Source organism: Bombus impatiens, unplaced genomic scaffold (assembly GCF_000188095.3).
Source record: "Bombus impatiens unplaced genomic scaffold, BIMP_2.2 scf_1060, whole genome shotgun sequence".
Taxonomy (NCBI): domain Eukaryota; kingdom Metazoa; phylum Arthropoda; class Insecta; order Hymenoptera; family Apidae; genus Bombus; species Bombus impatiens.
Window position 1 is genome coordinate 489657 of NT_177479.1, and position 21329 is coordinate 510985.

The following is a 21329-nucleotide window of genomic DNA, read 5'->3' on the forward strand; positions in this document are numbered from 1 at the left end:
CTGTTCGTTGATCAAGTTCAACGACCGTAAATTTTATTTTCGAAAATCCAAGTACCTCGAAGCCTGACTCCTATAACCGAGCGAGTGTAGACCCGATCTCCACTTGACATGACTTTAACGCGCGTATCGACGAGCCACCGGGGACCGTATAAAGGGACCGTGATTTGCTTAAGCAAACCTAACGGGTCTGACTCTAGATACGAGTCAATGAAAAGAAACATACTTGCACGATATCGATCGAGCGAATTCCATTTGATTGATTCGTACGCTAGATCTTTTATAAAATCCACAGATTCTTAGCCTCGTTATCTTGTCGCGATGCTTCTACTTTGAACCTTATGTAATTTCATCGTACTATAAGTCCCGAAATTGTATAGTATTGTAATTTATTTACATTTTTGCCTAGTTTAGGATATCATACTTTTTTCAATAAGTCACAAGATTTCTGGCAGTTAATTTAATTTTATTAACCGTAATATTATATTATACCGTAATTTTATTACTAAATGTGAGTAAATAAATTATAAAATACGAGTTGATTTTCAGTTCCAATGCTATCTCCAGGCAGTATCCTTTTTTGTCTATATTTCTAAGTTTCACGTACGCTGAAGGTTTAGGTACTCGAAAGCTTCGACTCATTAGATAAATAAATAAATTCAATATCGTTGTATAAAAAAGTATTCACAAATAACCGAAGGCTGACGATCCGATCGAAGGATAAATGAAAGTGGTCCCGAAGCTACCTACCTATGGTCACCAGCGTAAATCAATCTCGTTGCCGATGTGATATCGAATCTCAACTATGTATATGGAGGATGGTGGAAGCCCAAAGGCTCGAGTGGGCCGTAATAATTTACCACCGAGGAACTTGCCAATGTGAACGTCCCCTCCAATTGAGAAACACTGGGGTTACTACGGCAGACAGCGAGGCGCACAAGAGACGTTCGCGCAATAGTGTGTCATTTGAGATTGAATAATCGCGTTTCACGATTCGAAAAGCGCAATCGATATCGCTGCGTGAGTCCGAGAACTTGATAACTGATAACGCGATCGATAGCGAGTCTCCGATGAACCTGAACTTTCATCAAACGTTAAAATCGGAGCTAAAATCGATTCACGATCGATGATAAGATCTTTAACTCTGAGAAAACCGAATGTAAAGTTAAATCTGTATGTTTCGAAACGTTCAAATATGTTGCTATATCCGATCGTAAAGATTTGTAAATTCGTAACAAAATTCACTAGATGAATGAGGATATTATGTATCACTTTTTGTGTTTATCTTATTTTTGCAAAGGTACACTTACACTATCTTTCCATCGAGGTCTTGATTTATTATAATAGAACTAATGGATTAGAGTTTAACCGATGGGAAAACTATGAAGCCTAAAAGTCTGTGGTAGGATGAATCTGTTGTGTTAATCGATGAAAAATTCCACTGATTCTTCTGACTCCCATTTTTAATTTTACTAGCTAATTTGAATTGGTCCAACTTAATTCGATTGGAATATAATTCTCTGATCGACATAAATAGAATTCGTCGATTCGGTTTCTATTCGCTAAGAGATAGGGAAACTTGCAATCATCCTGTGTATGCGTCTGTATCAATCCTCCGCGAGATGAAGATAGAAATAAAGGCGATTGCGTTCGACAAAAACTTTGTCGCGAATAGGTCCCTCGTGAATAAAATGCAATCGACTCTCCTGGACGAGCGTATTGTTTCAGACCAGCGTTCAGCCCAGAGAACAATTCAATCCCGTTCTCTGCAGCCCACTTTTTTCCACGATTTCCTGCGTTACTAAATACCGGCAGCGTGACTATCCGCGTCGAATCGATGAATTCGATCGATTGAATTTCGACAAATATCCATTATACACCGAAAGCACTATTTCCAAAAGAATAGTGTACCGGTAGCGCTAGAAGCGACGGGAACACGACAAATCGCATTTCCGCCGTTCGTAGTTCTCGATACTTTCACGAACGTAACAATGCAATCACGAACGTAAACAACGATCAACATAAACATTACAATTATCTAGGATCCTGGCAATAGTCTCTTATTGTCTTTTAGTAAAGCTTTAAATTACCCATATTTAACAGTGTAATAAAATTGTTTCCTTATTTATATTTCTATCCCAGAATAAATTTATTCGGAAAAAAGAAACGGAATACCCTACGGAACGAATTAAATATGACAGGGTTAAATGAATTACGTATATTCATTATTGGACACTATTTGAGCAGGTGATCCTTTAATTATTTTGAGCGGTGTGCAGCAGCTTCGTGTAATTACATTACAGTTTACCACCAATTATCGTCGCATTGTTCTACGGGTTCCGTATTATCGGACGTACTACAACGTTTGCAATTAACCGGCTCGTCGTACAATCGGTTTAAAACGATAAACGCGATGCCATGTCGGTGCGATCTGCGCAACCCCGCCACGCTGTATAAACATGAATTTTATTACAACGGGACAGGGATTCGTCGATAAAAAAAAAAAAAAAGAAAATGAAAAGCGGTAACAACCGCGTGTCGCTCTTGCTTCATTAGCCAATCGTGCACAATAAGAAATAGCAAGCCCGTAGCCAGGTGACTCACGCTGCGTACCGAGCACGCGAGACCCGATTGCTTTTAAATAGCGATGCATATTATATGCAAGGAAGGTCCACGCTCGCCGACCGATAAATTATAGCCTTCTATATGCTTGCATGCTAAACGCAAGTGAACATTTGTAAGTTGCAAACGAGGAACTTTTTTTCTCCTTTTTTACCTCCTCTTGTTTTTCTTTTTTCACTGTATTCTATTCTAAACAGTTCCGGTATCGAGCTTGCGTGAAACTTTCTTCACGAATAATTCATCGTGACCATGGTACGGTACTACTTCGCTAACTTGCCACGGGTCACGACCTTATCTGGCCAATTATCGAAACAGGTAAATTTCTAGGGAATCCTGACTATCCTTCTATCCTTCGTCAAACGGAGGTGAACTATAGATACCTGACACATTTGTTTATTTTACATACGTGACATAAGAGGTACACTTCTCGAAGTCGATTCCAAGAACCGATGAGGATAGCAATCACTTAACGAAGTAAAATCCAGTCATTTAACGTGCTATTACCATCGGTAATGTCACATAATAGGAAAGCAACTTGTAACTTTCGATACACGGCTCAAACGAAATTTAAACCGATATAAAGATACATAAATAACACTACCTACTCATTATTATTTCAGAAACGAGTAATGAATCACTATTGTCAAGTGACTAACGTCGACCTCTGAATAACATTGAATTCCCCGAATTGAGTTGATTCTCGTGAACAACATCGGCTGACCGTATCGCTATATACCGCGTAGCGACACTGTCCCTCGAAATCCGACTAATTTCCGAAGTAACACGTTACACCCTCGAAATATCGCGCGCGTTGCACCGTGACGTGTCACCTTGAGACACAGAGAGACCGACTAGTAGAGTGTAGTTGACTCGGAGAAGAGCGCGCACGGTGTTGAACGTGCCGCGAAGAAGAAACACATAAAAGAAAAGGTTCGGAACTGGTTCGGCGAAGTCGAGCGTTCTCGGGTGCGCACGGCGTACACTACGAACAATACGATTTTCTAGGAGGAAACGGTGCAGAAGAAGCGGCCGAGAGGAGGTGGTGGTGTTATACACAGGAGGAGAAGGAGAAGGAGGAGGAAGAGGGAAAAAGAGAAACAGGCACGGAGGGTCGCGGAGCACGTGAAAGGCGATTTAAAGGGAAAAAGAAGGAGGTGGCCTTTAAAAAAAACAACGAAGGAACATGGCGAACCGGTCGCAGCCTCCATTCGTCAGCTGGGAGCTCAGCTGCAGCCGGGCGCGGTGACCTCGACGGAGCTTCACGGAAAACCGAGTCAATTTGCAAGCAATAACGGTGTCATACCGCGCGTACTTTTCATCCGTGATTTAACGACCTTTTGTATCTTTCACACACACGAAAATACTATTACACATTCGTGTTTCTCCACTTTCTTCTTTCTCTCAATTTTTTTCTTTTTTTTTTCTTTTGTTTTTGTTTTTTTTTTTGTTATTAAATTTGTTACTTTTGAACAGTACGTATACACACATATCGATAGATCGGCGAGTTGCTTTCGATCGAGTGACCCGCCGACATTCCGCGGAAACACGGTCATCGGTCACTTTACAGGTGATCGACAGTACCCCCGACCGACTGACAGTTCAACGACATTCGTCTTTACCACTGTATGGAAAAACGCGTTTCCCTTTACATACTTTGTGTAAACGCTCTTATCGATATCGATCACGCCTTAAATCCAAGAGATCTCGACTTCAACGAATCGCGAAATCATTCGAAATCATCCACGTTACTTAATTAATCGGATATTCGATTCGACTATGTTTAACAAAGCTTTTATCCATCACTCTCGATTTTGATCTACACTTAAGAGAAATATATAGAAACATGTATGATTTTATCCTTAACTAAACATGTCCATGATATAAACAGTTAAGAATTTTCAGTTCACTCACAATTTGTATAACGAACGTAAGATCCACTAACGTGTCTGTTTACTAAGCGCCGTAAGTCGTTCATCACGTTCGATCTTAATATACACTTGAACAAAAAATGTACAGAAACATAATATATAATTCCATTTATAATGTATAACATCGAACTGACAAGATACTCGTCACGAACGTATATCAGATATACCGATTTAACCGATTTGACAACTGATTTCCAATTCACTCACAATCTATATATTAAAGTTCAAATCGATGAAACAATCGGAAGAAATAAAAGGCTCTCGCGGACTGTTACAATTAAAGGTGAAAGAGGTTACAAGATAGGGATCGGAGCACCTCTCGGTATCGTAAGAAAACTTCACGTATTTACACGAAACGAGACTCCCGAAGAGCTATCGCGATGGCTACACATAATTTGAACGTGAAACGAAGGCGAAGGAAAGGAATTACAGTTTTTAAAAGAAAGACGGTGAACCGGTCGGTGCGTCCGTTCATCAGCTGAGAGCCCAGCTGAACCCAGCGGCCGCTGTAACCTCAACCTTTCTAATAGGCTGTATCGCATGAAAAACGATTAACCCTCAATGTCCGCGAGTCCTCTAAATACAGATTAAGCTAAAATACCTGTCATTCGAGTTTCATCTACGGGCGAACGACGGAATGCACGAAAACACTGGATTTTCAGAGATAAAACTTTTTGAAAGCCCACTCACAATGGAATCTTCCAGTAGACTAGCCGAGCCGGCAAGCCGTTCTCTTTTGCGTGCTCACCCACCGTTTCACGCACTGTCTCACGTTTTACACCGTTAATCCTTCTTTCGTAAACCGTTTCGACTTTTAAAACAGCGGAAGGCTCGATGATAAGGTTTAGCCCTCGTTTCGATCAGTTATAAAGTGCTTATTTGCAGCAGAAACGCGGCGGTATGCATACCGCTGACAGTTCGAGCTGTCACTTTTTGACGACCGCGTACGTGCCGCCATCTGATGACGCTGCCATTAGACATTGATGCGTTTGAAAGAACCGCGCTCAGATCACCTAGCAACAAGATCAATAGACTAAGTTACAGCAAGTCGAGCAATAACCAATGTATCTATTAATGATCTAATTAATTATTTAACTAAGGGTAGATTAGTGACCGTAGAACTTCGTTTACTTTTTGTATTGCTGTTTTAATCGAGTACTTCCCACGGTGTTGAATAACGATCAATTAAAATATTTCATTCGATTGATTGATTAATTTTTAATCTTCGAGAGTCGCAATTGATAATTATGTACTTATCCTGATCGGTAATTCCAACTGTACTTCGAATGAAGTAAACTTTAATCATTAATTGTGACTGATAATCAGCCACTTATAATTGTAGTCATCAATAATTGTAATCGTTGATCATTAACTGCTACAATATAGCACAGCACTGACTTCCAGTACTGTTCTAAAACTTATACCTGACGTTCAAGGATTCAAAGGTACAAAGTTCCATATCTTTTTAAAACTGAAGAATTATAATGAGGTAGAGTAACTGTACAATTGCTCGATTTTCATTTATGGATTTATTATAACAATCTCGTTCCGCTAGTACAAAAAACCGGACGTTCCCGCAATCATTTACAAGATATAACATTTTATACAAACATTTGTGTTCTAGAATGTTTACGCGATTTTTTTCTTATTTTGTACTTAACTCTCCTATCACTTTGTTCCAATACCTTTGTTCAGTGGTTCATATCACAATTGTCTCATATTCTTGAGATGGGAGTACAAACTGCTCACAATACTCAAGAAATATTCGCAATATCAATCGTGAGTGTACCATTTTCTTCACGGTACACAATTACACCTCACACATACCACGTATTTTCATTTTTTAAATTGCGAGAAAAATCTTCAACAAGTAAGATCGAACTAACCTTACGTAACAATGATAAAACGAAACCCAATTAATAACAAATAACAAATAACGTCACGAATATTTTGAACAATGTAAGAAAAATAAAGTATTTAAACATAAGTATTCAGGAAGATACGTAGTTCTCATAAACGCTGTAAAATGTAAATTCTAAGCGAAGTACACAAACATTCGATGACGTGTGATAAAACGGCGTTACATTCCTTTTATGAGTAACGTGCCTTCTAAATGTTTTTCTGATAAAAATATACAATGCATAAATCTAACTTCTTCCTCCGAATATCACTCTGTGATACAAAGTGAGTAACAACAGAATGCTTTCTATTACAACAGTACAATAATTTGTATATACTATCGCTTCAAAGGTATAACAAAAATATATATAAGACCTTTGAACGTGGAAGATCAGAAACGTGAATGGTGACATTATTAACATAGGGAATGTGACTGTACATGATTGTTAAAATTATTCTATACTCTGAACAATTTGTTTAACTAGAGATCCGATGCAAATTACTTACGCCACTAACAAAAAACTTATACGCCAGCGAACTTGAAACTTTTAGCTAGTACTAATCTAATCTTTTCTGAAGTCTTTGTGCGATTGCAGCAATCAATGCAGCACCCTTTCCGCTTCCGTCCTCGGCATGGATCATCTCGAACTATATATACACGATTAATCAATTAATTTCGCGGACCAAAATAAAACAATAAAAAATATTTTATGAAAGCATACTTTATGTTCAGGAGCTAACAGTGGAATGTATCGTTTTATCCATGTCTCTAGTCTAGGATGATGTTTGTAAAGAGATCCATCTACAGCAATTGTGACGCTCTTCTTATCGATTCGTTTTAACAAGACTGCTAGGCCTAAAGAAATAAATTTGGTTAACAAAGTAATATTATTTAGTATTACTAGTTCTATTACATACTTCAACTTACATATCGAAACGAGAAGAGCTGCACGATTAGATACCACTTCGCAAACGTATTGTACTATTTTCACGTCCTCTTCGTCCGGATCGATACCAAACTTCATTAAAATGTTCCTCGTACTGCAATCGTCGCCGTCCACAGAATCTCTACATTTTAATATTTACGTATAGTATTGGAAATTTATAGAATAAAGATATGCTATAAAGTTTTTTAATTGAAAACAACATACTGTTCGATATCAGATACTAAATCGCTTGTGAGATTGCCTGGGACTAAAAGGGATCCGGGCGTGTGATCCCCTATAAATAGAAGGCCTTCTTTGGTCAACTTTGCCAGCACTACCCGCACAATCTCGCCTAAGTATTTTCCACTAATATACTTCTCGAATCTGATAATTTAAAAAATCGTAGTGTAGTAAATTTACCAGAAGTAGAGCTTCTACGTTCCACATTTTTCAAGGGAATTGATACTCACGTAAATGAATTTACAATAAGCGAATTCGCATCATTTTCACGATCGTAATCTGTTTTAATGAAGTCCAGCACACCATTATCTCCAAATGCACCCCATTCAATGTCGATAATAACCTGCAATAACCATGAGCAACTTAATATTCAAGGACAAATGTTTGCCCTATATCGAAACAAAATATTTAAAAAAAGTACTTCGCGTTCTCCGTGTCTCTCAGTTTCCCAATGTTCGACTCTGTCAGCTCGTTCAAGATAACAGGCATTGCTACCGGTGCCTAGTATAAGTCCAATTGCAGTATTATGATCCAACGTTGATCCTTGCACCAATGTTCCTGTAGTGTCGTTCAGAATCGCTACGACTTTCACTTTAGTGTCTCCTCGACGATCCAAAGCTTCGTGAAGCAATTTCACGGCATCTTCGTTAACAACGTCGGGACAATTGAAGGTTTTAGTCCAAGTCACCAGTACTCCAATATCCAACGAATGTTGAATTATCGGGAAGGAGAACGTAAATCCTGAAACGTATACTCAAATGTATACTCGATGCATATATTCATGTTGTATATGAATCATCCCGTTTGGAGAATTATTGATCACGTATGAGATCAGGATAATCTAATCGACAACAAGTATCATCCACTTAGATTCGTAAAATCAATGTAAGACACAATACTTAAGAGCTGATAGCAATAAGTGCTTGAAAACATTCAAGATTGACACTCTCAGATAGAATTTTTGCTCGAACTCGAAACAATTGCAATTATCCTGGAATTACAAAAAGTTATTTCTGAGAAACTACGGACCACAGACAGAGCAATTAAAAACCTCACACGTGATTCTCCCGATGTCTCAAACGTGATGTATATTGATTCCAATTTACCAAGAGGAAGCTCTACATCCTGAAGACCCTGTGAAATGACGAAATCACTGACGCATTCTGCTAGGTAATCAAACAGGCGAATCCCCGAGCCTACTCTCAAATCAGAGCTAATGTGATATTTCTTCACTTCTTCGCGTATAGGTGTACCATGAAGCAATTCTAAAAGAAGCACTCGGAAATTCGTGCCTCCAAGATCCAGCGCCAAATACAAGCCCTCCTCTGAAAATATTTTGCATTGATCTTTCAACATTGTGATTAACTAGACAAAACTAACAAAGTTAGAAGCTACAATTGTTCCGCTCGTATTATTAGATTACAACATATATACACCAGATATCGTAATAACTATTGTATAATCGCATAAAATTCCTGCCGATCACATAGCGGAAAATAATACTTATCAAATTGGGGAAAAATCTTATCAAAGATTTGAATTATAGGAACCTGTGCCATCGAGTAGTTCCGGGACATAGGTATTCTCCATCTGCAGTGACGACGGCTGCTGGTGAATTCCTTTATTCATTTCCGACACAAAAACATCCTGGATCTTCCTTACAGTGGCAGCCGAAAACCGTAGCTGTGCCAGTCGTGTTTCGATCTATAAATAAAATCCTTTAAGCCATCGTTATATGATCCGTGTGATAGTAATTGAAATTGTTTGATCGGGACAATATCGTCGGGAAATTTTCCGCCAGTTATAAATCTTAATAATCCTTTGATAAAGATTATGAGGAATTTTCGTATTTACCTTGCTCTCTGTTACGTGATCTATAATGGGATTCTAATAGACACGCCAGAGGTAGAATTCACGTTCATACTAATCAGATGGCAAATCGCGATGATAAAGTGGTTAAATTTTGCGACAATAGAGCATTTGCTACTTGACGGAAGTTCTAATCGAACAATAGGATACTTAACACATGCGATAAAATAGTCTTTACGTTCGAGTTTATGTAAGAAATGTAGTGCTATCGCAACAAATGAACGCTATTTGTACATTGTATATTTCCGTTGGATATTTTCGCCTGTACATTGTACACGGATCAAATCTACAAATTTTTAATACCTCGTCTCGATTATTTTCTATTTCAGAGTTCAACATACGTATGCAAGTAGAATATCGAAAGCAGACTTCTCATAACCAAGATAATACTAATATTTCACTTCCTCAAAGGCAAACCGGTTGCATTCACGCAAACATCACTACCAAGTACCAAGAACGTACAAATTCTGAAAATCGATATTAAACCGACGAGTGAAAGACAAGAAAATGTCTTGATCAATTGTCAATGCCATCTTGTTGTGGAAATTACGAGCTCGTCGCTAGGAAAGAAAATATATCCGCGTACTGTTCTATATTCGTACGTAAACAATCTCCGGTAATGCACGAGACAAAAGGTATTAAGCGACATGACAGTTTAAGTGGAAAGAAATTTATTGCTTGTTTCATGGATTGAATTGTCAACGCGATATACAGTGATAGCGGTAGATGAAATTATTACCATGTCTTGTTCTCGTGACGCTTATCCGCTTTATATCGATTCGAAAAAGATCAAGGAAGAAACTCAAGTCATAGAGAAATAAGAATAAACAGAAATTAACCATGACATTGTTGGGTCTACTTTAATCAAATACAAAAAGAGCGTGTGGGTAACTTATTTCCAGTTGCGTAACATTCTCTATGAAAACATTTATCGTACGAGCCCACACGAACGTTTGCATTGTCGATTGTTACGAAATTCTATTCAATTAAAGGAAACATGAAAGCTTTGTTATTTTTTGATTTCCAACCGATTGTTACAGCGGATCAATAGAACTATTAATTATTCTCGTTCTATCCGTTTTATCATCGCATGAAGCAACGTATCTTCGTCGATAACTTATTTGAAAATCTTGAACTCTTTGTAGTAAAAATTCCCTATGATAACCCTATGCCCCGACTCATGATAAGTAAATGACTTACGACTGGTTTGAGGCTAAACGAATGATAACTGGTCGAACTCAGTTTAAACCATCTTAATTGTAGTATCTTATAGAAAAATATTAATCACGTCGTATATCGGTAATTGCACATTTTGCGCTGAATTCCTTGATTACCGAGCTACAAGATATTTGCTTCGCAGAAGAAAAATTCCCTTGAATTCTCGTTAAGACACAGCACGCATATTGTCACGAATTAAACGGTTTCTATATAAACGACAAACGGTTACGTAAGTAATCATACACATTCAAGAAAAGTGCATATACCAGACGGAATAAATTGCTCTTAGTGGCCATTGCTACAGAGATCGACGGGAACAAAAGTGAAAGTATGTGTGCAGGATCGATCGGTGCCAGTAAACTCTTAACGAGAATGTCGTAAGGTTAAGGACTCGGTGTTCGCCATTTCTTACATCGGAAATGATTCAATCTAGTTGACATTGATCGGTCAGATATCGATCAATTATGCAAGAAGCGTATAGACTAACTGGGAAAAAAACATATAAATACATAGATACAACGTCGGAGCACGGATGTTTTTTAGCGATCCGATGACGTATCGCTCGACAAATTCTTGAAATAGCAGGGCGCGATCAAATAACATTCGTAAGCAGTAAGTATGATGGATGTTTGAATCCATGATTTTCATAACTTCGTCTTGTTTCTTTCAATGACATCCTTATCGAGCGTTCGCACCCGCTCGATTACGACAGAACTACGAGTTTCCTCTGATTCGTGTAAGTCCAAAAGATAAAAGTTCAAGACAGACAAAAAATCTTCTAAATAACAACGTGGAGCGTAAAATGCAAACGCATTATATCTACTCACTTTATGTCTCTTTACATCGTCCGAAAGTACCAACGGCGCTACTTGTATCGCCTCGTTAAGAGCATGTTCCGTAGGGACGACCATGTTTGAAAGCTTTTATTTATCTGGAAAATAAGAAATTCATCAGCCAATATAGAATATTTATGAAACTTGACTAGTGAAACGCGAAAAGAACGAACAACGCATAATAAGAGTTCTGATACAATCTTTGGTCTAATGTACAACAAACTTTAGGAGATCAGTGACAATAGAGCGATTAGAAAAAAAATAAAAGTAAAAAGCACATATCCCGCGCTCACCTGACTGTCACAAACGTTATCTTTAGATAGAAGCTTCTTGAATGAGAGAGGCGATGCTACAACGTGAATGAATTTTCCGTGACGGCTGACAAGGTAGGTGTGCGCGACGAAACGAATTGTCGCGTGGTTCTTCACGAGCACGAGAGACTTTCTGATGTCGAGTTAAAGAGATCACTTCGTTTACTATTACGCTTATTTATTTTCCCTACTTCCACTCTTTTCCTTGACTTTCGGCTAGATGATAACACGAGAGAGTTGCTGTTAAACGAAAAGTTGAAAGTCCATGATGTTTTATAACATTTGATAACACCGTAATCGAGTCACGTGAATTATAACATCGCGTTCTCAAGAAACAGCAATCAGACGTTACGTTTAGCATTTCCTTTGCACTAATCTGCTATTAACTATGACGCAAAATAACGATTAATTCTACACCGTTCGATTACATTGCTTAAATTAATTAATACCGGATATAATGATAATTCTACAAGCCAAATAAATGAGGCACAGCATAAGTTTTTTGGATGTGAAAACGGCGATTCATCTATTTGGCAAGCCTGAAGAGAATTTAACAAACAATCATATATCGTACATCGACCACTATGGCAAGGAAAAGGCCATTTTATCTAAAACTTATAGGAAGACATAATTGCTTGACCGATATCATTACCAGACAGGCACTCTTTGCTCTACAGGTCATCAATCGTCGTAGCATTATCTCGTCACTAATTGATAAAAAGAAAATATACGGTTGCTTAATGTAACTCGTACGAACATTCCTTCTGACAATTTCGCGATAGCCATGATACATTGGCTAAAATATATTGCTCATACAGACAGTCTTATCGACCAAATAGAAAACCTTAATGATAATGAGGAGTCAATCTTGTGAACTCGTAAATATATTGCAACAGTGGCAAACAAGTGATAATACTGATCACAAAATTTAAAGGAGATCCATCAAGGAAAAGAAATTCACCGTTCACTAATCACACCCTGTCGAGGTTGCGACATTCTTCAAATTCGATGCGAAAGAAGTACAACGTACAGAATCACTCGCCGCAATTTACGGACGCGATTCTTTATCCGAACTTCTTGTGTGTTGGATGTCTCTGTAGATGCATGTCGTCGGTACACAATAAACACACGCGTATGCGAGAATCAGAATACACGCGTCGCGCTTGCGCGAACTTACATATTACGAGTGCATGCAGTCTTATGCATAAACTGACCATTTGAATCGATCGAGTAGTTCAGCAAACTTAAAAACTTAATTGAATTTTAAAATATTATCTGCTCCGTTATCGAGTTGTTTAAATACTGAAATGAAACGGAGAATATTCATCTCTCGAGAAATAAAGCGTTCGGTGCATTAAAAAAGAAGATAAATTCCAGTTTTGACGTCGATATTAAGGGCATAAAAGTTGAAGAACCTGTTCGGTGAGCAAGATTGTTCGAGCTACATGTCGTGTTCCTCCCATATCAATGACATACATATTTCTTTTATTATCTCTTTAACCGTTTCTTACTTACTTCCCCTCCACGACTTCTCCCTGATATTTCCTTTGTTAATGTTAACTAATTTGCAATTATTTATGGGCAGATAAGAAGAAATTGAACGTAAAAGAATGAAACGAAAGAAAAGACGCTGACTAACTTCCGAATCAACAGTCCACAAGTAAAAAGAAAAGAGACGCAAGAAAAAACGTACTTATAAAGTACGAACGATAGAATTGCTATGTACTCGTCGTAAATTGTACCTAAACGTTAGAATCCGCGCTGTAACCGTATAGAAGCAAGCTCGATTACTGTGTTCTTAGCTTCGAACCGCAACGATCTCTGTCTGATGAGTCGGTTAATTTGATCGATGATCATTTAAGTTGGTCAATTCACGATAGATTTTTCACGGTCGATTACCAATGGGAGAAGAAATCGTGAAATGTCACCAGAACGTTCTTCGAGACAGCAAAGTCGCTTCTGAACGAAGCTCCATTAAAATCAATTGGAAGGTGCAAAGCATCAACCAGGATAATTTAGCCACTTGACTTGACGTGATGATTCTAATCCATAGTGCAATACGCACACTCGTCACAGGGACCATGTCAATCGTCACATCACCTTCTTCTGCGAATGATAGTCCCATTGAGAAATACGAACTCCGTCAAGCAGTTCTTCACCTATCGCGATTAAAGATCTCCACTGTACCTTTTTTTTCGTTTATCGTTAATTTATCGTTAATTTATCGTTACCACGTTCGATTTATCAGATTAACGAATATGACGTAAATAGAATGACACGAGAGTTCGACGTACGAACAGCGTGCAAAACGTACGTTGAGCGCAGTGTTTATTCAATCAACTTGTTGTAAAATTGAACTCATGAGCAGCTTTTGACGAAACGCACTTTACATTCACGATAACAGACTGCCCTTTCGTTAAGAGCATGCCCAGTTATTATGTATGATCTTTACCGCTTGAATTATAGAGCTTCCGTGAATTACGGGACCATTATCACCAAGGTCTCGAATAAATCTTAATCGAATAGAATTCCCTTGATAATGCAGCGGCTCGTTTTACGTTTCGAAATATTGGATTTCTTGTTCTCTTTCTTTTTCCAAAAACTTAAGCAAAGTATCGGGCGACGAATCTAAACCTCGAAATTGTTTGTCTGCTACTAAAAAAGAAAAAGTCGTTATCTATTGTAGCGATACCGTATCGTAGTAATACACAAGTAATAGATGAAATAATTAATGTATTAAAATTTTCCAATTGGACGACAAATTCGTGATAATATCTTATGGTTTACGCCATCGACGCGTTATTTTTAGATGCATTTTAGTTATTGGTGAAATCACTAAGTCCGAAACACGTTCATAAACACGTGTTGCTTAAATAGCTGTCAATATTTCGTGTTGATTGGTCGCGTTTATGCGCCAAGGAAAATGTGACAGTGACGACTATTTAGATATATATAATACATTCAGAATATCACGGCGAAGATAGAGTACATGACTTTAATTTCAAAGGGTATTAAAAATCATGCGATAAGCTCGTATGTCTCTCGACACATTGTATTTTACAAAATTAGTTTCATCGATAACGATCGGACCAGAAGATAAGATATTTATCAGAAATAGTCGATGTTTGACAAACGGTAATACCCGCAACATAATACATGAATCGTCAATGACAAAGTCTAATAAAGTGCAAAAAAAATGCAGCGTGAATATGTACGAGATGTGACGATGATAACGTTTGAATTCATTTGAAACATTTGAACAGTTCGATGAGCGTAAAGTTAAAACTGTACTCGAGTAAAATCATAGGAATACGTTAAAGTACGATGACAACACCTGCAGTGTAACATTTCAAGGACCCACGTGGTCTCGTCAACAAAGTAAACACTAGAAATAGATGCCTTCACATTGAATTTCTCATGCCGCGACAACGACATCAACGTTTGAAACCGGTTAGAGAAATAATAAGTCTGTGTTAATCCAGGACTCGGAAGCAATACATGATATTACGATGACATTGACGCCGTTTGAACAAATCAAACATACTCCTGTTATCAAGGATCAACGATGGTGTTGACTAGCGCGTGCGCTCCGTTCTAGGAAAACGAAATACAAACTCACCCTAATACTTTCTACGTATGACTGTCGACTCGCGCGATTGCTCCAGCTTCTTGATCCTTTTCTATCCTTCGCTGGCTCCAGTTACCGGTCAGTGACTGTAAGCTTCTCGAGACGTGACAGAGCTCACTCACACGTACAAGCACGTGGGTGGGATACCGTGAAATGTACTCCGCCTCAGAGTAGCAACTAGTCGAGCCTCCAGATCGTCGCTTTCCCCACTGCTCGAACTTTAAAACCATATCGGCGCGTATTGCGTGCGCGCGCCTTCGTGCCCGCACACGCGCTTACGCGTTTCATAAACGCGACCACTACATCTGTCCTACGCTTGTCTCTTTTTGTGCACAGACAGTCTTAACTCGTGACAGTCTCTCTGATGTATCGCGTGAATGCGGATACACACACGCGTTCTAGGATATCGCACGCATTGAGACCACGTGATATTGTACTCGCGATACAAAACCATGTAACACGCGCATAAACGTAAAGATTTCTCCAGCGTCGCGCAACTGATACCTCTCGCCTTTTTCCCACAAACTTTTCGGTAGATCCATCGATTCTCAATTCCTTCGATAGTCTCGTGATGAACTCGGTAAAAGATGAGAGGAATCGAGACTACGTAAAATATATATATATATATAACTACTATACATAACAATAGGAATTTATTTAACGTAAATGTGATAAAAGTATAGAAGTTTAGAACAGCACGTTCCCAATGCCCTTACAGGTTCGCATTATGTCGGTTGAATGGAGTTTGAACATAGCTACAATAAAATAACATCCGTCTCCTAAGCTACATAGGCTGAATGGAGTTTGATTAAAGTGGTCAGTGTGTTTAAATTTAGATCGTTACAATTGCTCGACCCTCGTGGTTTCGTAATGTGCAGTACCATTCTATAGACAAGCAACTTGCACTTCGAAATGATAATTAATAAAACCACGATATTAAGACTCCAGTATATTCAGACTTGACTTTGAAAACCTGATGAGAACGTGCAAAGGAACGGTAATAACTCCATTTCTGAAGTTAAACTTTACGACATTGATGAAGTAGATAAACGCGCACGTGAGGTTTTCCATGTAAGCTTAATGACTGATACCAAACGAGATTAACTCAAGTGAAAAAGATATATAAACTTATGTCTCTATTTTCATTTATTCGTTGCCATAAAATTAAAACACGTGAGATACTTTGCTTTGTACTTTTAACTAGCATTACGTTTATAAAAATAATAAGATAAAATATAAAAATGATAAATGTAACAAATTCATACTATTCCGGTAACAGATCATCGCCGAGTTCTTCATCACCAAAATCATCATCTCTTTTTCCGGCAGACGTCATAGGACGAACAGGTAACGGGCCAATGGGATCAACATAAGGAGTACCTACAGAAAATACTTTACATGCACTTGTAACACCTCTTTGTGTAGTATTTCCTTTTAAATTGTTTAAATGATCGATAATAAACAATAGGATGCCGTACAAGTTTGGGATTCATTATTGTATACAAGGATCAAAAATAGGCTGTTCAAAATAGCTAGACTCATCTATCATCTATTCAATCCATTAGCGTAGTCCAACTATCATCGGTAAATCATCCTTGTTAATGTTCATTTCAAATAAAGCTACGTATTCCCGACACTTTGATAACTGTACTAAGCATTCGTATATCTACTATTTCGCAAATTATACCGATCGTAAAATTTATTATTTTTTTGTACGATTTCAACGTAAAAGAGTGCGTACCTGTTTGATCAGTGACATCGTTTGCCACGTCCGTAATATTTTCAGTTGCAGAAACTCGATTAGGTCGCGTGATACCAGCGCTACTTAAACCTTGATTTTCTCTTCTATTAAACGTGGGACTTGACCTGTGGTCTGATAATACGCTCATTCCAGAACCAGTTCGTGATGATGTCCCGCTATTACTCCTTCTTGAGCCTATATATAGGTATTAAATATAGTAATAATACCATGTTTCATACAGTCAAAGATATACACTACCTGTACCTGGTCTTGCTGATCCTTGTCTATCCTTCAATTCTTTCGCTTTCTCGGCGCGTTTTAATTCTGTTGCATATAATTGTGCTTCTTTTAAGCCGAGATCACTACATAAACGAACCAAAAATTTCAAGCATTCAATATTCTCAGGAAACTTATTATGAATATCTTGATACTCCAAAACAGCTTTGTGAAATTGACCAATTCGTCTTAAACATGCAGCGACAAGTAATCGCCATCTTGGCTCATCAGGAGCAAGTTCTACTGCTTTCTTAAAATAAACTAGCGCTTTCTCGGCAAGTTGCATCGATACGAAATATGATCCAAGCCAATCGATTACCTCAAAATTGGCGGGAAAAAATCTATAAGACTGGACAGATATAAACTTTAATAATAAAATATAGTAGAATGAAATAAAATATGTGTACAGTAAAAAAGTTTACATCGCTATAAAATTGATAGGCTTGTTGTTTATCTCCACCAGTATCATACATTTCACCCACTTTTTGCAAAACTCCAGGATCACATGGTATTATACCAAGTAATTGATTGTACCTAATATAAATTCAAATATTAATTACTCAAATTAAAATCAATTTCAAGATGCATATAAAATCGTAATACCATTCTGTTGCTTGGTCTGTATCGTTCATAAGTTGATATAATTGACCAATTTGATATACTGTTTGTGGATCGTGTCTAGCAATGTTACGAACTTTCCAAAAACATTCCAATGCTTCTTCGTACATATTTTGCTTTTTATATACTAACCCTATTAAATGAGATTTCATAAAATATTTGATATTTATACTTCCACGTTAGTAGTAATAATTACCTAAATTATAAAGAGCTTGCACGTGACTAGCATCCGTATCTAATGAGCATAAGAGAAGTTCTCTAGCAATATTTAATTCACCCTTTCTGATTGCACAAGCTGATAAATTAACATAAGCTGCTGCATTGTAACTGTCCGCATTTCGAGCAATTTCTCCGCATCTTTCCGCTTGTTCGTAATCTCCTTGCTGAAAGTGATATAAAAATTATTTTATCGATATTTTATTCATAATCAATGAAAACAAATATCATTTCTTACAAGAAAGTAAATAAATGAAAGCATTGTCGCAGCGGAACTATTAGCTTTACTTTCACGATTTTCAAACATTTTTAAGGTATCAATAGCCAATTGCGTTTCTCGATTATGTAAAAATACCATAGCTTTACTTATTTCCAAATCGGCAGCTAATGGTCCATAAGTTGAAGACTTTATAGTATCCACACACCTATAAAAAATTTGATTGTAATTAATACACAAAAAATTTAGCAGTGTTTAATTTAAGTAGTATTTTAATCTTACCAAGCAAAACCAGCTGTGAGTGTATCTTCAATTACAGGTGCAATGAGTTTTGCAGCACAAAGAATAGTTTTCTCTGCTTCCAATTTTAACTCTTTCTCTAACTTAGACAAATCATCATTTTTTAAAATTTCATTCAATATGTTAAAAGCAGCATCATCCTACAAAATAAAATGCAAAAATTTTAAAATAGAACTAGAACAAATATTTTATTGGGAACTAGCAATGTATTTACATTGTGCTTAGTGGGTACAATATTGTCAATAAACTTAAAATTGCTACATAAAAACATTAGTGCATAAAATCATAATCATTTTTCAAAAATGTGTTTCCCAATATGATTTAAAGCACAAGACTAAATACTTATATAGCTATTGAGTGTGGGCAATGCTCAGAAAAACACTTTGCATAGTGATATTTATAAACGTGCCCAACTCACTGTACTTATATTATATCTGTCCTCCTGATCTATGTTAAGTTGAACCTCTAATAACTCTAAAAATGACCTTTTCATTTTATCCCTATGAGATAATGCAAAATGGCATAAAACAGCATGCAAGCCTGCTTTAAATTCAGCTCTTTCTTTCATGACCCATTCAAAACTATTAGCTGCTTCTTCCAAACGACCCATTTGTACAAATAACATTCCAATGTTATGCATTATTTTTATTCTGCGAATTATTTAGTAAGTTAATATAAAAATGGCAGACATAAAAATTTAATATTAGTAGCCCAACAAGTTCTTATAATAACTCTCAATCATCTCATTACCTTAAATCTTTATGAGCTGCTGGAGCTTGATCAAATGCCATTCTGTACATTTTAATTGCTTGAGACAATTGTCCCATTTTGACATATATATTTCCCATATTCACTTTTAATCTGGCACTATTGCTGAACATCCTATTTCTTGTTATAGCTTGGTAAGTTGCTATAGCTTCAGTAAACATATTATTGTTAGTATATTGAGTTGCCAAATTAAAAATGACCTGAAAAATGATAAGACATTAACAGTCTTCAATATTTTTGGTAAAACATATTTCAAAGACAAAATTTAATTCTTACAGCAAATGTTAAATCTACATTATGATTGTCACTAAGCCCAGCTTGTTCTTGTAGTCTAATAAGAGCTCTTTCCCTCGAAGAAGCTTCTTTGGCTCTCTCTAAAGCAACTCTTGTATTGTTTTCATATGATGCTTGTACTGAACTTTCTATTAGTTCCATAATTTTTCTTTCAGCCACTTTTATTTTTTCTTCAGGCCTTTATAAAGTATTAAAATACTGCTCTTCAAAAACTTAATACAATTTAATTTTATTTTATTATCAATCACTATGATCTTACGTGTCTTCCTTTCCACTTTCTAAAGGTGGTGCAGGCCCTCTGGTAGAACTATTCATATTCAATGGATCAAATGGTTGACGATTACTACTAGTATAACCAGCTCCTCTGACTGCAGTCATTGGCCTTAGTCCACTAGTATTAGGACGCACTGGTATACCAGTACCACTTCTGTGAAACTATAAATATTAAATTGCATATTAAAACAATATTATGAAATACAATACAAGATAATATATTCATTTACCCCAGTTGAAGTACCCAAACGCATAGCACTTCCTGGTACTTTTGGTGTAAACTGCATAATTAAAAAGTCAAAATATTTTATTATTCAGTCCAACTATTCTGTTTTATTGTACATGTATTCATTATCACTTACAATTGGTCTTTTTGCATAACTTGTATGCAGTGTCTCTTGAATTAATTCATCTTGTTCAAGATCTTTGATACTATATATTGATGGATAATCATTATATCCATCATAAATATCATCATCAATTTGTACATTAGACATTGTGAATATTTTTGTAAATTATATTTTTTAATCGTATTTTACTCTTCTACAAAGCAAATTTATGAAAGTGTATTTTAGGCAAAATAGTTGAATAGATTTATTAATTCTCACAATACAATTAATATTTTGATCATTTTTATCATTTTTTCTTTATAAAAAGTACTTTGAAAAAGGAACAATAAGTGTCATAAGAGACGCTATAATTGATTCATGCCTGATTCATGCGCTGCAGTACAAACAAACCTTATCTAGTTACATCTATGTTGGAAATGTCAATAGATTTAGGTTGCTCTTATATTATTATAGATTATAGTTTTATTGTAATTAATTGAGTAAACATGACTTTTAATAACAATGATCATTGATAGATATCAGGTTGTACGGTTTTTCTTGTAAATAAAAATAGACTGCACTGTAATTACATTCAATTGCATTCTGCAACGGTACCTAACATTTATTGGTTGGCAATGTAGGCCTTCATACACTTTTTGGACGACAGATCTATAAAACCATGAACGTAATGAAGTTTCATATAAGCTTTACGTAAAAAGAATATTTTAACAGCGTATAACATTTTTTATAAAAGAAGCCAAGTCTTGCAATATAGTTGATTTACAAGTATTAAATCTAATAACTTTATCTTGGCAATTTGACAGTA

The 21329-nt window shown here is 36.7% G+C and overlaps 3 protein-coding genes and 2 long non-coding RNA genes across 11 annotated transcripts in view; 2 read left to right on the forward strand and 3 right to left on the reverse strand.

The window, feature by feature from the left end:
- LOC100748348 (sestrin-1) overlaps positions 1 to 5485 on the reverse strand; it is a 153869-nt gene extending 148384 nt beyond the window's left edge. The window contains exon 1 of one of the 2 annotated variants that reach the window (XM_012391310.3): positions 5238 to 5485. The gene's annotated coding sequence lies outside the window, so the exon portion shown is untranslated. Of the gene's footprint in view, positions 1 to 5148 lie in introns of both variants that reach the window. The other variant, XM_003493220.4, reaches the window with a different exon arrangement.
- Positions 3226 to 6395, forward strand: LOC112213704. Its single transcript, XR_002947611.2, has 2 exons — positions 3226 to 3549; positions 3625 to 6395. It is a non-coding gene; the product is annotated as an uncharacterized LOC112213704 (long non-coding RNA).
- Positions 6058 to 15616, reverse strand: LOC100748469 (hexokinase type 2). 2 transcript variants are annotated; one of them, XM_033323514.1, is made up of 9 exons: positions 15463 to 15616; positions 9163 to 9316; positions 8719 to 8937; positions 8034 to 8353; positions 7843 to 7955; positions 7598 to 7756; positions 7375 to 7514; positions 7169 to 7302; positions 6058 to 7094 (listed from the first exon to the last, which is right to left on the reverse strand). In XM_033323514.1, the coding sequence occupies exons 2-9, from the start codon at positions 9239 to 9241 to the stop codon at positions 7005 to 7007; spliced, it is 1254 nt and encodes a 417-aa protein (XP_033179405.1). In that variant the 5' UTR covers positions 9242 to 9316; positions 15463 to 15616; the 3' UTR covers positions 6058 to 7004. The 2 variants fall into 2 exon arrangements, with proteins under 2 accessions (XP_033179405.1, XP_033179406.1); XM_033323515.1 differs by lacking the exon at positions 15463 to 15616 and adding an exon at positions 9467 to 9616.
- Positions 10136 to 21024, reverse strand: LOC100748664 (intraflagellar transport protein 88 homolog). Of its 3 annotated transcripts, none has more exons than XR_004462639.1 (16): positions 20537 to 20671; positions 20405 to 20455; positions 20161 to 20336; positions 19884 to 20079; positions 19590 to 19807; positions 19258 to 19489; positions 18822 to 18979; positions 18561 to 18747; positions 18303 to 18489; positions 18092 to 18239; positions 17911 to 18022; positions 17477 to 17837; positions 17213 to 17407; positions 16737 to 16851; positions 11527 to 11630; positions 10136 to 11441 (listed from the first exon to the last, which is right to left on the reverse strand). XR_004462639.1 is itself a non-coding variant. In XM_024370917.2 (16 exons), coding segments are annotated over exons 2-16 (2472 nt in total). In that variant the 5' UTR covers positions 20672 to 20717; positions 20915 to 21024; the 3' UTR covers positions 11527 to 11629. The 3 variants fall into 3 exon arrangements, 2 of the variants coding, with proteins under 2 accessions (XP_024226685.1, XP_024226686.1); XM_024370917.2 differs by lacking the exon at positions 10136 to 11441 and adding an exon at positions 20915 to 21024 and having other exon boundaries at positions 20537 to 20717; XM_024370918.1 differs by lacking the exons at positions 10136 to 11441; positions 11527 to 11630 and adding an exon at positions 15463 to 16026.
- LOC117152300 lies at positions 16025 to 20381 on the forward strand. Of its 3 annotated transcripts, none has more exons than XR_004462642.1 (3): positions 16025 to 16287; positions 16751 to 17417; positions 20186 to 20381. It is a non-coding gene; the product is annotated as an uncharacterized LOC117152300 (long non-coding RNA). The 3 variants fall into 3 exon arrangements; XR_004462641.1 differs by lacking the exon at positions 16025 to 16287 and adding an exon at positions 16350 to 16468; XR_004462640.1 differs by lacking the exon at positions 16025 to 16287 and adding an exon at positions 16373 to 16542.
- Positions 21025 to 21329: the final 305 nt, after the last annotated feature.

Coding starts and splice junctions, on each gene's coding strand:
- LOC100748469 (XM_033323514.1), bottom strand. CDS start 9,241: ATGAATAAAGGAATTCACCAGCAGCCGTCGTCACTGCAGATGGAGAAT. Junction 7,303..7,374: donor AGCTCTTCTCGTTTCGATAT/GTAAGTTGAAGT, acceptor TTATTTCTTTAG/GCCTAGCAGTCTTGTTAAAA. Junction 7,095..7,168: donor TGTTAGCTCCTGAACATAAA/GTATGCTTTCAT, acceptor GTGTATATATAG/TTCGAGATGATCCATGCCGA.
- LOC100748664 (XM_024370917.2), bottom strand. CDS start 20,671: ATGTCTAATGTACAAATTGATGATGATATTTATGATGGATATAATGAT. Junction 18,980..19,257: donor ACAGATATAATATAAGTACA/GTGAGTTGGGCA, acceptor TTTATTTTGTAG/GATGATGCTGCTTTTAACAT. Junction 17,408..17,476: donor ACAAGGATCAGCAAGACCAG/GTACAGGTAGTG, acceptor ACCTATATATAG/GCTCAAGAAGGAGTAATAGC.